This window comes from Etheostoma spectabile, chromosome 4 (genome assembly GCF_008692095.1).
Source record: "Etheostoma spectabile isolate EspeVRDwgs_2016 chromosome 4, UIUC_Espe_1.0, whole genome shotgun sequence".
NCBI classification, from domain to species: Eukaryota; Metazoa; Chordata; class Actinopteri; order Perciformes; family Percidae; genus Etheostoma; species Etheostoma spectabile.
Window position 1 is genome coordinate 18,798,449 of NC_045736.1, and position 11,738 is coordinate 18,810,186.

The window sequence follows — 11,738 nt, forward strand, 5'->3', positions numbered from 1 at the left end:
AACATCTGAATTTGAGTAATGTGTATTCACCAATATTGAAAGGGATTTTACGGATGGAAAAATTATGGTATTTATGACCAGGTATTTACAACCTCTAGCCTAAACATGAGTAGAAATCAAACAAAAGCCTGACATACAAGCCTGGCTAAAAATATAAATGCATTCCAGCAATGAAGCGCTAAATACTTGTACTCTAAATGCTGTGGTGTGTAAAGGACATAAGCAGGGAGCGAGTCATCTGAAACTTGTGCAATGCTGCTCTGTTCTCTCTGTGAGGGGCCGCTTAATTATATCTCCCCTGCTCAGACCTGCATGTTCTCACATGATCTACATGGGACACAGAACGTGTGGGCGGCTTACAGCCTTTTCATATTTACATACTGTATGTATGTAAATATGAATGTGCAAGTATGAAAATTCATGTGTGTCACTAACTGGTGCCACGTCTTTGAGATGCAGTGGGATGTCTAATACTGAGCCACCTGTTTGTACTGCCTGCTGTTTTACTTATGAGCGGCGGTGTGCATCTGCTCTGCTGCAGCTCTACAGCACTTTCCACAGTAACCTGAGAGACTGGGAGCTTAAAGCACGGTGGACATTCTTTAATAATGAAGGAATACTCTGCTTACAGTACAGTTCTTGGCTTACTCACGCTGTTTGGGCTGCGCTGCAGTTCAAAGGCAGACTCGTTTTCTATCAAGTCTTCTTCAGGTCACACGCCACCAAAGAACATTAACCATACCAACATTTTTCTTTTGTGTTTATGTCGGAGGGAGGCAGGGGGATTAATTGGAGTTCTCGAGTACTTACACAAAGTGAAAGAGGCAGATTGATTGATAGTAGCTATTCAGAAGAAGGTGCTTGTCACTGCTTCTATGCTGTAGCCACACATGTTGTAATTATTATAACTATGCAATTCATTTCAGGCCACAGAGGACAGATTAGCCTGCCAGTGTTTAGCTGTGCTCTGCTGCAAGGCTGACGTCACACCATGCTGCATTAGCCATCGTCACCACTGCAGTACCATACTGGACACCTCTCTTTCTTTCTTTCCCTCTCCTCTTGTTTTTCTCAGGCCCACGCCAAACCTTGCTTCATTCCTATCTCCTGTCTGTTCAGCAAGTGAGTTTGCTCACCATTTTAATCAGTTTTCATGTTTCTGCTTTCCCTTCTGTGGGGTATATCATCTGTACCCTCTCCTTCTCTCCACCTCTCCAGCTTCTTCCCACCCTCTCTTCCTGTCGCTGCTGCCAGTACCCCATGTAGTAGATTTGCTAGACCCACTCTCTCTGCTTTCTGTGCCTTTGTCGCTTTATAGATAAAACATCAAAGCATATCCTGCTTAGAGAGAAAAAGGATTTCAGGGACTTTCACTTGCTCTCATTTTCTCCCTCATAAATCCCATCTCTGCTTCTTCATTCAGCTTAATCTCACTTTCCATAGGCTCTTTTCTAGCTTCTCTCAGCCCATTTGATCTACTACTGTATGCTGAAGATCATTTATATTTGATAATTATCACTTTCCTCCAAAGATTGGATACGTAATGGTTTACATACTATTTTTTTTGCAGCATTCCACCCCCACCTCCGAGGCTGTCAAGCTTTTCATGCTTGAATTAATGGCATGCCTTCATTGATTTCTTAAGACCTGACAATGAAGGTCACAGGGAGAGTGAAAGTATCAAAGCTGAAGCAGAAAGAAAACACTTGGTAGTGGCAGCAAAAGAGGGGAAAATAAGGATGGCAGCACAAAGTGTAAACTGCAAAGAGAAGAAGTAGCATTAAGTATCTCTGCCTTTCGAGCTCTCTGCTGTCGTTTGCTTGTGTAGTTGTAGGGCTTCATCTCCTTGTCTAATCGCAGGGCTTTGGGTAGCAGCAGCCAAAGGAGTTGGGTTACACAGGCAGAGCTATATCTGCCTTTCTGTCATCACCAATCAGGATGAGGGCTACATGGGTAACTATCAGTGGCAGTTAATACCTCAGGCTTACAGAGACATCCCAAACACTTCCCAGCAAACACGTCCCAGTGGTCCCTTTGCCTCAGAGAAGCATGCCACCCCGCTGAGTCCCAAACATGTACCTGTCACGCGCCTTATGTTGCTTCCTCAGCCTTGTTATTGACATAATAAAACCTATCTAATCGCAGCAGGCCTCAGCTTGTGCATACACAGGCACGTATAGTCACACATCCTTTATTACTGTATAACCAGTGAGGGGCTTACATGACCTATATTTGTGCCCTAAGAACTTACTCTTTCCTTTGATTTAATCTGATGTTGACATGCACATGGGAAGGAACTTTTGGTGGAGCATTTGCATCCCGCAAACAAAAAGGCCACACACATTATTAAATGAAGCAAACTGTTCACACAACACAATAACATAAGCAATTCAAATTAGCTGGGTACACGGTGAACGAAATTTGCTTTTACCAGTGTATCGCTGTGTACTGCCATAAAAATATTCTTTGAAAATCTTTACAATTATTAAGTCAAAGCCTGACCCCGGATGTAAGGCTGTATACTGGAAATGTACTTCCGTTGATCCAGACCAACGTAACATTAACTTGCTAACTTAACATTCGATGAGCACAGAGTACTACCCATACAGCTAACATGATGTGGCGTTAAACAGCATATATATTTATACATACATAAAGTTTAATGTGACTGTGTTTTGCCAGTTAAATCATTTTAATGTGAAGCAACAGCAGAAGTGTTCAGTTTGTCTTACAGGTACCTTAATAAAGCTCTGATGCAACTCACCTACAAATTACTTGCCCTCACCCCCCAGTACTTATCAGACCTCTTCTACCCAACCCAATCTGCAAACCTTCATGGGACAAAGCCTTCTGTGTGCCAGCCCCCACTCTCTGGAACTCTCCCCGATCAGAAATCTGTAATGCTGCAGACAATCTAAAAAAAAAACTCCTTGAAAACCCATCTCAGCCTATAAACTCAGTTAAATCCTGTTATGTCTTCCCGGCAAACACTGCTACCACTATTTCTTGTTTGTGCTATTTGTTCTGCCACCATATATGTAAAGTGTCCTTGGGTCCCTTAAAAGGTGCTAAAAAAATCCAAGCTATTATTTTTATTTAAGAGTGAACAGCAAACAGTGAGGCTGTAATCAATGAGCTGAAACAAAAAAAACATTAATACTGGATTACATACATGCATTGTTTCCAGTGACTCCATCCGACAAAAACAACATTGTAATTAAATACTGTAAATAGCTGTTGCTGAATAATGCCAACTATAACTAGTATTACAAATGAGGTTGGATTTCATTAACTGATGAAGTGAAACCCAAACTCTACCCCCTAACTGAAAACTTACTGAAATGTCCACTCGTCTACACATTTCCCATGTCCCCGAGTTTTAACTGATCCTCTTGAAGGAGAATTCCTGTCAATTTCAACACATAGCTCTGTTTTCTGTACATTTGGAGTGCTGTCAGTAGCAAGAAAAATGAAAACAATCAGTGTTACCTACCCCGTGTTAATGTCCTGCTAGATTTTGCACCCAACAGGCTTCAACAGGGCAAGTTTTAAATGTGTTTTTAGCCTCTAAATATGTTCAAAATGTCATTAAAAGTGCCCAACTATGTGAAGTGATTCCTTCCAAGTTAACACAGTGAATCTGACTGTTGTAGATGTGAAAATAAAATGAAAGTTGTGCTAATTAAGCTGTGTTTAGTTCCTGTGTTCCGGAGGACAAGCAGGCAACAAACTCTTCTTCATTTGCTCCATTTTTCTCTCTAAGTAGCTGACTGTCAACTGTCACTCCAGAACATTTTACATAATCCCACCATTCAATAATCATAATTAGCTCAGCAGGCCAATTCAGTGATTACACCAGTAGTGAAGAAAGATGAGAACATTCTGGAGCTTAATCTTCCCTGTCATTAGCACATCAGACCCGCAAACCAACAGTCATTACTGTAATGCAACAAAAACAAAGGGTGCCAGAATATATTTCAGAATTTTTTAGCAATTATTGTTTAAAAAATATAATAGGGGGTTGTTTAGTTAAATCTTTATCAATAAAAGGAAGTTCTCACAGCACCCTTGGTCATTCAGTTCCTGCTACGTTATGACACAACAACACAAGCACAGTCTTAAACTGATGGTCAACTGGAGAGAGATTTTGGGAATTACTGTAGGTGTTTTGCTCACTTCTTGTTGTTGACATGTGTTGAATATAAATATCAAAAGTTTAAATGGTGATACATTTAAATGTGTTCAGTGCAAGTATTTTTTTGCATTTGCTTGGTAATCAGCATTTGACAGGCCATCTTTAGCTACTGAATATAAATGTTTCTGCACAAGTAACCACAAACAAGTAAACACAAGTAAAGACAAAAATACTAATGTAAAGCACATGGCAGTGTGTGTTCACTTCACTAAACACACATCTATTTTATTTAATGTAAACCTCTGATTTGTCTTGTTCCTTTGCTAGAGCCAGGCAGAAGCCCACTACAAGGGGAACCGCCATGCTCGGAGGGTGAAGGGGATCGAGACATCCAAAACAGCTCATCTCCAAGATGGCGACAAGCAGCACCCTCTCCCTACTGTTTCGCCCTCCCCACCAGGCCTCTCGCCATCCAGCCCTGAGCCTGATCCTAATAAGCAGGGTAATCATCACCTGTGACATTTGATGTCACACACACACACACACAAACACACATACATACACACACACACACACACATGTTACAAAATGGGTCATATGCACAGCACAGCTGTTGTGTGAAGTGATGGGATAGAAACTCACCAGAGAGGAGTGGTGGTCCTTCTAATAAGTATAGTGTTAATATAATTTATATATATAATATAACTTGCAGTTTAACAAAGAAGAATAAAACATTTGTTTTAATAACCTCCTTGCATTTCTCAGATACAAAGATTTGACATTTTATGACACAGTTCGATATTAAATTGACGTATGATGATAGAAAAAATTTAAGAATTACACTGGACCGCAAAGAAGCAGAGTTTTAAGCACAGACATTATTTTTTACACTTTTATGTAATTGTCCTCATGGTTGAAAAGTTAATGATATGGTTGACTTTCCACAAATGATTCACTAACCTAAAACCTTTGTGCCGTTTACAGATGACACCCAGTCCTGTCCCAACTCTACCAAGTTACCTTTGACCCCTACTCACCTTCCAACACCCACACTGAGCTCTGCAGATGCAGAGTGTCCCCTCCTGCCTTCTGTCAGCACACCTTTGCCATCCTCCCCCTCCCTGTCTGCCGCCCTGAGCACTCTCCCTGCAGATCCAGCAGCGGCTGGTCCTCCAAACACCCCGTCCCCAGCCCCCAGCCCTCCTTCAGGAGAGTCAGAGGAAGAGAAAGCCAAGAAGCTTCTCTACTGTGCCCTGTGCAAAGTTGCTGTTAATTCTCTCTCACAACTGGAGGCACATAACAAAGGTAACTTCAATACTGCTCTGTCACAGTGCATATATCGTATTCAGTAGCACATCACGCCACAGAGCTTGCACAATCTTGAAAGAAATAAACCTCTACAAACAACAGCATTATGTATTATGCACTTGAGGCACTGGCACAGCCACCCGATTAGTGTCTGCTATCAGACAGTCTGGCAAGGTCGGTGACTCAAGTCTGTTTAGGTGTGTTCCGTGTCGTTGGCTTTAATTTTGGCCAATTTGAAGGCGGGCAGTTGGACTCAATGACCAATCTGTTTTTGTGTTGTTCTAACCTGGAAATGACGAACAGAATGAGCATGACAAACACCTCTCAAAATCTGACGAAAATCTTTTAAACTGACCTTGAACCTGATCTGAAATGAAGACAGATTCAACAACTGCATGGCCTATTTCTGGCTTAAAATGTTTTCAGATAGACGTTCAGTGACCTAGTTTGGTAAAATATGAGATTGTATTCCAAACGAGCCACCGTTATGGCCGTTTTTGAAATTCCAGAGAAGCCAGACCCACATGACATGTTCGTCCAATCAGCTGCCGGTTTTCATTTCACTTGTTCACTTGTTCCGAGGCACTTTTTGGACCTTTTCTGCCCCCGTTGGCTGTTTGGTGGGTGTGTCAGAGCCTTGAGAAGCAGCTTCAAAAACCCTGAAGCATGGCTCTTTAAAAGTAATTATGCAAGTGTTTTGCATTTCAGGTTTGAAAATAAAGCTGGTGCATTAGTGCCACTTAGTGGTACAAATAGCGGGTTAAATACTGCATGCAACAAATGCAATTGAAGGTATACCTTCCTATCTCAAGTGAATATATTTTATAACATTGACAGCTTTCGAATTTGTTGTCTGCACTTTTAAACAACTATGTACCAGTTGAGCAAATAATCCCACCAAAATGTCCATTAAGTAGCTGATTTCTGTCATACCACATCATCCTTTGAATTTTCCTTGCTGTCATGGAATTGCAGATGTTGAGATTTCCATTCTTTAAGTATTTTAAGGAATCCTCGTCCACTTTTGCTTAAAGGAGAATTCTGGTCAATTTCAACACGTAGCTCTGTTGTTTGTAAATTTGGAGTGCTGTCAGTAGAGAGAAAATGAAAACAATCGGTGCTGCCTATACCGTGTTATCCTCCTGCTAGATTTAGCATCCAACAGGCTCAAACAGGGCAAGTTTTAAACTTGTTTTAGCCTCAAAATGTAATTAAAAATGCCTACCCATGTGAAGTGATTCTTTACGAGGTAACACAGCGAATCTGACTGCAGTAGATGTGAAAGAAATGCATGAAAGTTGTGCTAATTCAGCTCTGTTTAGTTCTGGTGTTGAGATGGCAGTTAGAGAGCTTGGGGGCTACAAACTACAACACAAAAAAGAGATAATATGTGGGTTATCAATTTAATGACTAAATGAGGTAGTGTCTCCAAACTTACCTCAATTATAACTTGTCTCCTGCTAGTTGGACTACAGCACTTACTTATAAAAAATAAGCATATGATTATTTTTGAAAGTATGTTTGTATCTCCTTTCTGTGTTGTAGTTTGTAGACGGTCCCGAAGCACTCCTTGCAGTATCAGCTGAATTAGCACAACTTTCATGCATTTCTTTCACATCTTCAGCACATCACATGGGTAGGCACTTTTATTGACATTTGGAACATGTTTAGAGGCTAAACCCATGTTCAAAACTTGCCCTGTTTGAGCCTGTTGGGTGCAAACTCTAGCCGGAGGATAACACGGGGTAGACAGCACTGATTGTTTTTATTTTTCTCTCTACGGACAGCACAGCAAATGTACAAACAACAAAGCTACGTGTTAGAACTGACCGGAATTCTCCTTTAAAAGCTGAGGTTCAAAGTTCATTCGTGATCTTGAAAACAGCATTTAAAAAGCTAATCTAACCATGATGTCAATTTAGTGTTTAGTATGTGCACTACGCTGTAATATGGACTAAATCACCATTGGACATTATACCTTCCTTTTTTGTTTCAAGGTACCAAACATAAAACCATTTTGGAGGCTCGGAGTGGACTGGGACCCATTAAAGCGTACCCACGTCTGGTTCCTAAACACAGCCCAGAGCAGGGAGGGGAGCTGTCTTCTGACCCTAACACTCAGGAACGCACCTTCCACTGTGAGATCTGCAACGTAAGAGTCAACTCAGAGCTGCAGCTTAAACAGGTGAGAAAGCCCGCACAAAGATCCAAAGAACCCAGGAGGGACCCTAGTTTTCAAGCGATCTCAAAATCCAACATCTGTTCCTCCACATTTTATGTTTTAGCATATATCTAGCCGGAGGCATCGGGATGGAGTTGCAGGGAAACCAAATCCTCTTCTCAGTCGGCACAAGAAGCGTACAGACTTTATGGTAAAAAATTAGTCTTCCTCACAGTCTACATATTCCATTTTTCTCAATTCTCCTTTCATAAACACATGATCATTTGGGTTTAAGAAACTCTTGCATCAACAAATTTACTTATATTTTTCTGACTCTTTTTACAGGAACTTCCAAAAACTCTGGGGGCTGGACTTTTACCAAATCCTCTGGCTGTTGCCGCAGCGATGGCAGCCGTGGCTTCCTCCAATCAGCTGGCACTGCATCCTCCTTGCCCGACCTCCCACCATCATCCCCATCACCACCTCCTACAGGGAACACCCCTCAGCCTGCTGAGACCCGCCCCAGGTCCCATCCGTACTACGCATGGGCCAATCCTCTTCAGTCCCTACTGACGTTGATAGAAGGAAGATGATTCAGGGTGAAGCACACTGTGAAGTGGAGGCCTGCAACCATGTGCCATCAAGAGCCAAATCAGCTTGTGTGGCGCCAGCTGCTGTTCAATTATAATAAAAACAGTGACCATAAATATGACTCTTCATGGTGGATAATGTGGTTGCAGTCCACTGCTGTTACTTTAACAGGGAGAACTAGAGATGACTGACAAATCTCAGACATTTCAAAAAGACTACGTTTCCATCCATCCCAATTGCTCTTCATCACTAAACTATCTGCCAATCATCAAGTAGACTGCAGATAGTTTGAACAGGAACTTATAAACAAGTTTATATCAAGCACGGACTTCTTTGAGCATCCTCCAATCTGCAACTGACTAATTATCTTCATCTAACATATGATCCACTGTATCTAGTTCAAAACCCTACCTCTCTTGTGTTTTTAATGTTCATCTCTGCAAGAATTCATTACATATCCAAAGCATCAATGTTCTCAAAAACAAGCCTGCTGGGTTAGATATAGTAGTTGCCTCTAATGTTAGCTGGCATCACAATGTAGCTGTCACAGTATAGTAGATTATACCACTGTAACGTTCTGTTTTCGTGGCCTATAAAGAGGAAAAGGTAACAGCAATGGCCATAATGTTTGTGCAGTTACTGGTTAACATTTCTCTGTACTGTATGTCTTCAAGTTTTACTGCCGGGTGTAATGGTCTGTATTTACCTCTGTGGGACGGAATGAAATAGCAAGTCAAAGAGGATCAGCAAAGGGTAGAAATTACTTAATTATTATGTCTTAAAACTGCACTGATGTGTACCACATTTACAGTTGGGAAAAGACTTGTTGTGAAGAAGTAATTGCAAATGGTACACTATTCAGCTATCAGTGTTTATTCTGTCTGTGTAAAACGCAGAAAGGTTGGAGAAAATAAGAATAGAACAGAACAAAAAACCCATACTGTTTCTTTAGTGTAAATCAAGATGTGACCTCCAGCTACATAGTTCACCTGATGATTCCCTAGATTCTCGCTGAATGGCCACTGACAACAAACCTGTGTCAAATCTCACAAAGCACATAAGTAAAAGTCTATGGCGAAACGTTTCAATGTAAATGGCTTATTTAAACTAATGATCTATAATTTTATCATCTGCACATCACTCTGCAACACAGAAAGGTTTTAGTGTCTCAATGAAATAGTTTTAACACTGTGAGCTCAGCAGAACAATGGTTGATTCATGGCTTTAGTAACAGGTCTTTGCATTACGTGCACATTTGATTATACAGACAACATTTGCACACAATCCCTTGCAAAGAGTGCCGAACACAGTGGGTTGAAAGACACCAGCAATATGTTACAGAAGGAAAAGGACCACATACACAGATGAGAAGTTGTATGCAAAATAAAAAGCATTTTTGGTAGTATTATAGGCTTGCAGTGGGATAAAAAATGTTTGTTTGTCTGATCTGCCTTGTGTGTTCCGACCCTTCATGACCCCAAACTATCGCTGTGTCATGACGGCTTGAAATACAACATTAGAGAGAAAGCTTTAGGAAATGGAAACTGTAGCAATATTTTAAGCACTCCTGCTAACTTTTCTTGTTAACTGCAATAAAAAGAAAATGTCTACAAATGTATGAATTGTTATTTAGGAGAAGTGTATTGAAACATTACTGTAAATGTAGATTATTTAAAAATTAGAATGTTGGGGCTTCCTAATTGTTCAATTAAAACAAAATTATATATAAAATCATTAAACTGAGTTTATGGTTGTAAGCAATGTTGATCTGTGTTTTTTTAATGTAAAACAATATGACAATAACAATAAATTACAAATGCAATTGGTTAGTTTAGTAATGTGATAATTCAAGTCCCTTTCTCTTTTAACATACAGTACAGTACTATAGTAATGAGTGATAGCCAACTATAACAGATACGCTAAAATACATCCACATTTTGGCTTTTTAAACTATTTGTGATCAGAAGTTGAATGGGTTTTTGGAGTGCGCAAACAAACATTAAGATATACAAATTAAGTAAGGGACAATGTAAAGCACAGTACAGTACTAACAGAAAGCCTGACAATCAGAGGAAGAGATTAGCTCAGAGAATGACATATGCTGCGCATTTGTAAAAAGACTGGTGCAAGTCATCAACTTTAAGGTGAGAAACAAACACTTCTGTTTGCCTACATGTTTACATTAAAAAGGACAGTAGAGCAGAATCGTTTCCTATTGTTTGGGTCAGCCAACTGTTAGCCAGCACAAAACAAGAAATCTAAAGACCCTGGCCTCTAAGTACTTGTAATGGGCATTTTTCCCAATTTTTGAAATTTATCAATCAATATCAATTAATCAAATTGATTTAAAAAAAAATATTATGAAAGCAATCATTTGTTGCAGCCCATATTTATATAGTTTTATGTTATTTGCTCCTAAATGAAAAGATTCAGATGTGATTTAACTTATGAGCAGAAGTATGAGCTCATGGCAGCATCAACAGTGTATTCAGTTTAGAGAGAAACCAGATAAAGCTGCAGGCTTTCACTTTAGTTATTTAAGTTGAAAATGATGAAGCTCATGTTGTTCCAAGCCCATTTCTCCTCATAGATATGTTTGTTTACTGATGAAGAAGAGGTGTCTAATTATGCAAACTTAATTAACAGTCAAATAACTGGAAACAATAATTTTGTAGGTTTGAAATAATATGCATGTAGGAAATTATACTTATGGTGTGCATACGCAGCTCGTACCAGGGGTCGACACTGTCTTGTTCTTGCTCCAACCACTTCCACCTGCTGTTAGGGTTTGGTATGTGCCAGAGGAACGCAAGTGGAGCACCACTCCGATGAATGGAACATATCGCTGTATGAGCGACATACCCGCCAAAAGATCAGCTAAGCGCGCTACCTCTAATGGCATACCATCACTCACTTTTTGAAAACAAAATATTACATTTAACGCACCTTCCATTGTTAGATCTTAACTATGGGAGTCAACTCATTAAGACTCGTATTGGATTCATTTCCTAGCAATCTCAATATCCAGCTTTGTGTTTTCCCTTACTTACAAATTTTAAAGAAACTTTGAAAAGACTTAATATGCTTCCACATTTGTCACGTTTCATTTATCATTCAACTATTTGACAATATCAGATGGACTTTGGAGATCGTTTGAAAAGGAAATTTGAATTAAGTTTCTATCAAGTATGGACTTTCTCAGTCAGCCTCCAATGTACAACATAAGTACACTGCATTTGACTCAAAAATCCAAGTCTTTGTTTTCATGTTGTTTCATGTTAATTTCTGACATTGTTCATTACATACGCAAAGCATCGATGTCAACAAAACATTGCTATTAGGTTACACATAGTAGCTGCATTTTAGCAGCACTTTAGCTCTGTTCTTGTGGCCTAAAGGTAACTTAGTTACTGAAATGTTCAGTACTTGTCTACATCTTCAGACTCATTTTCACACTTGCACTGGTACAGAATGGTCTATAGTTACCCGTGTTACAGGAACAGGAAGTCTGTGTGCAGCAGAAAAAGGGTCAAATTGTGGGTT

General features: G+C 39.9%; 1 protein-coding gene across 3 annotated transcripts in view; it reads left to right on the plus strand.

Annotated features, from left to right (window-relative positions):
- Positions 1 to 9,952, plus strand: part of LOC116688395 (zinc finger protein 385A) — a 31,678-nt gene extending 21,726 nt beyond the window's left edge. For all 3 annotated transcript variants that reach the window (XM_032514427.1, XM_032514428.1, XM_032514429.1), the window contains exons 4-8: positions 4,463 to 4,637; positions 5,120 to 5,440; positions 7,441 to 7,628; positions 7,729 to 7,815; positions 7,950 to 9,952. In XM_032514427.1, coding sequence (XP_032370318.1) covers positions 4,463 to 4,637; positions 5,120 to 5,440; positions 7,441 to 7,628; positions 7,729 to 7,815; positions 7,950 to 8,177 — 999 coding nt within the window. In that variant the 3' untranslated portion in view covers positions 8,178 to 9,952. The remainder of the gene's footprint in view (positions 1 to 4,462; positions 4,638 to 5,119; positions 5,441 to 7,440; positions 7,629 to 7,728; positions 7,816 to 7,949) is intronic.
- The last annotated feature ends 1,786 nt before the right edge of the window (positions 9,953 to 11,738 follow it).